The 613-nt window shown below is 40.8% G+C and overlaps 1 protein-coding gene across 1 annotated transcript in view; it reads right to left on the bottom strand.

Annotated features, from left to right (window-relative positions):
- The window catches only part of LOC119594150 (Golgi apparatus protein 1-like), a gene marked incomplete at its 5' end in the record, with an annotated part of 20,293 nt that overhangs the window by 18,222 nt on the left and 1,458 nt on the right, over nt 1-613 (bottom strand). The window contains 1 exon segment of the mRNA XM_037943219.1: nt 82-265. Within this exon segment, the coding sequence (XP_037799147.1) occupies nt 82-265 (184 nt within the window).

The following is a 613-nucleotide window of genomic DNA, read 5'->3' as shown; positions in this document are numbered from 1 at the left end:
TGTTCTCATAACAAACACCAGGCATCCAAACTTCACATACATTCAAACTGGCCAACTCCTTAAATCCCCTTCTCAACCTACCTTTCTTCTCAGCCTCTTCCAGACACAGCAAGATATGGGAAAGCTTCACATCGTGGTTATGGTCTCCGAGGCCACGGCGGCACTGATTCTCCGAGATGGCTGAGCGGCAGGCCCTGACCAGGCCCCGACTTACCTGGTAGTCCCGCACCATTAGCTTCTGCCTCCGGGTCATCTGTTCCACACACTGGGGAGGGTACAGATGATGTGCAATTAAGTATTATCAGTGATTTTTCAATCCAGTGTATGGCCGTGGCAAAGCATTATATTCTCTAAGTGATTTTTTTAACATAATAGATGATCACAAATCAGTGCTTGCTTTTCGAGGAACTTTAAGAGCATATAAATGTGTCTGTTAAAGATTCTGGGAAAATATATAAGTTGATTAGCATAATAATTATGCAGTTTTAAACAACTTTTCATTTATGTATGAATTAAGTTTATGGAATTGCCCATTAAGTTCAAGGGGTCAGTCTACAAGAAGAAGAGAAAAGAAAATAACTTCTTCCTAGAGATAATCATGACTGAAAATTGT

The sequence above is a fragment of the Penaeus monodon genome, chromosome 33 (assembly GCF_015228065.2).
Source record: "Penaeus monodon isolate SGIC_2016 chromosome 33, NSTDA_Pmon_1, whole genome shotgun sequence".
NCBI classification, from domain to species: domain Eukaryota; kingdom Metazoa; phylum Arthropoda; class Malacostraca; order Decapoda; family Penaeidae; genus Penaeus; species Penaeus monodon.
Note: the sequence above shows the minus strand (reverse complement) of the source record. Positions and strands in the feature narration are given on the sequence as shown.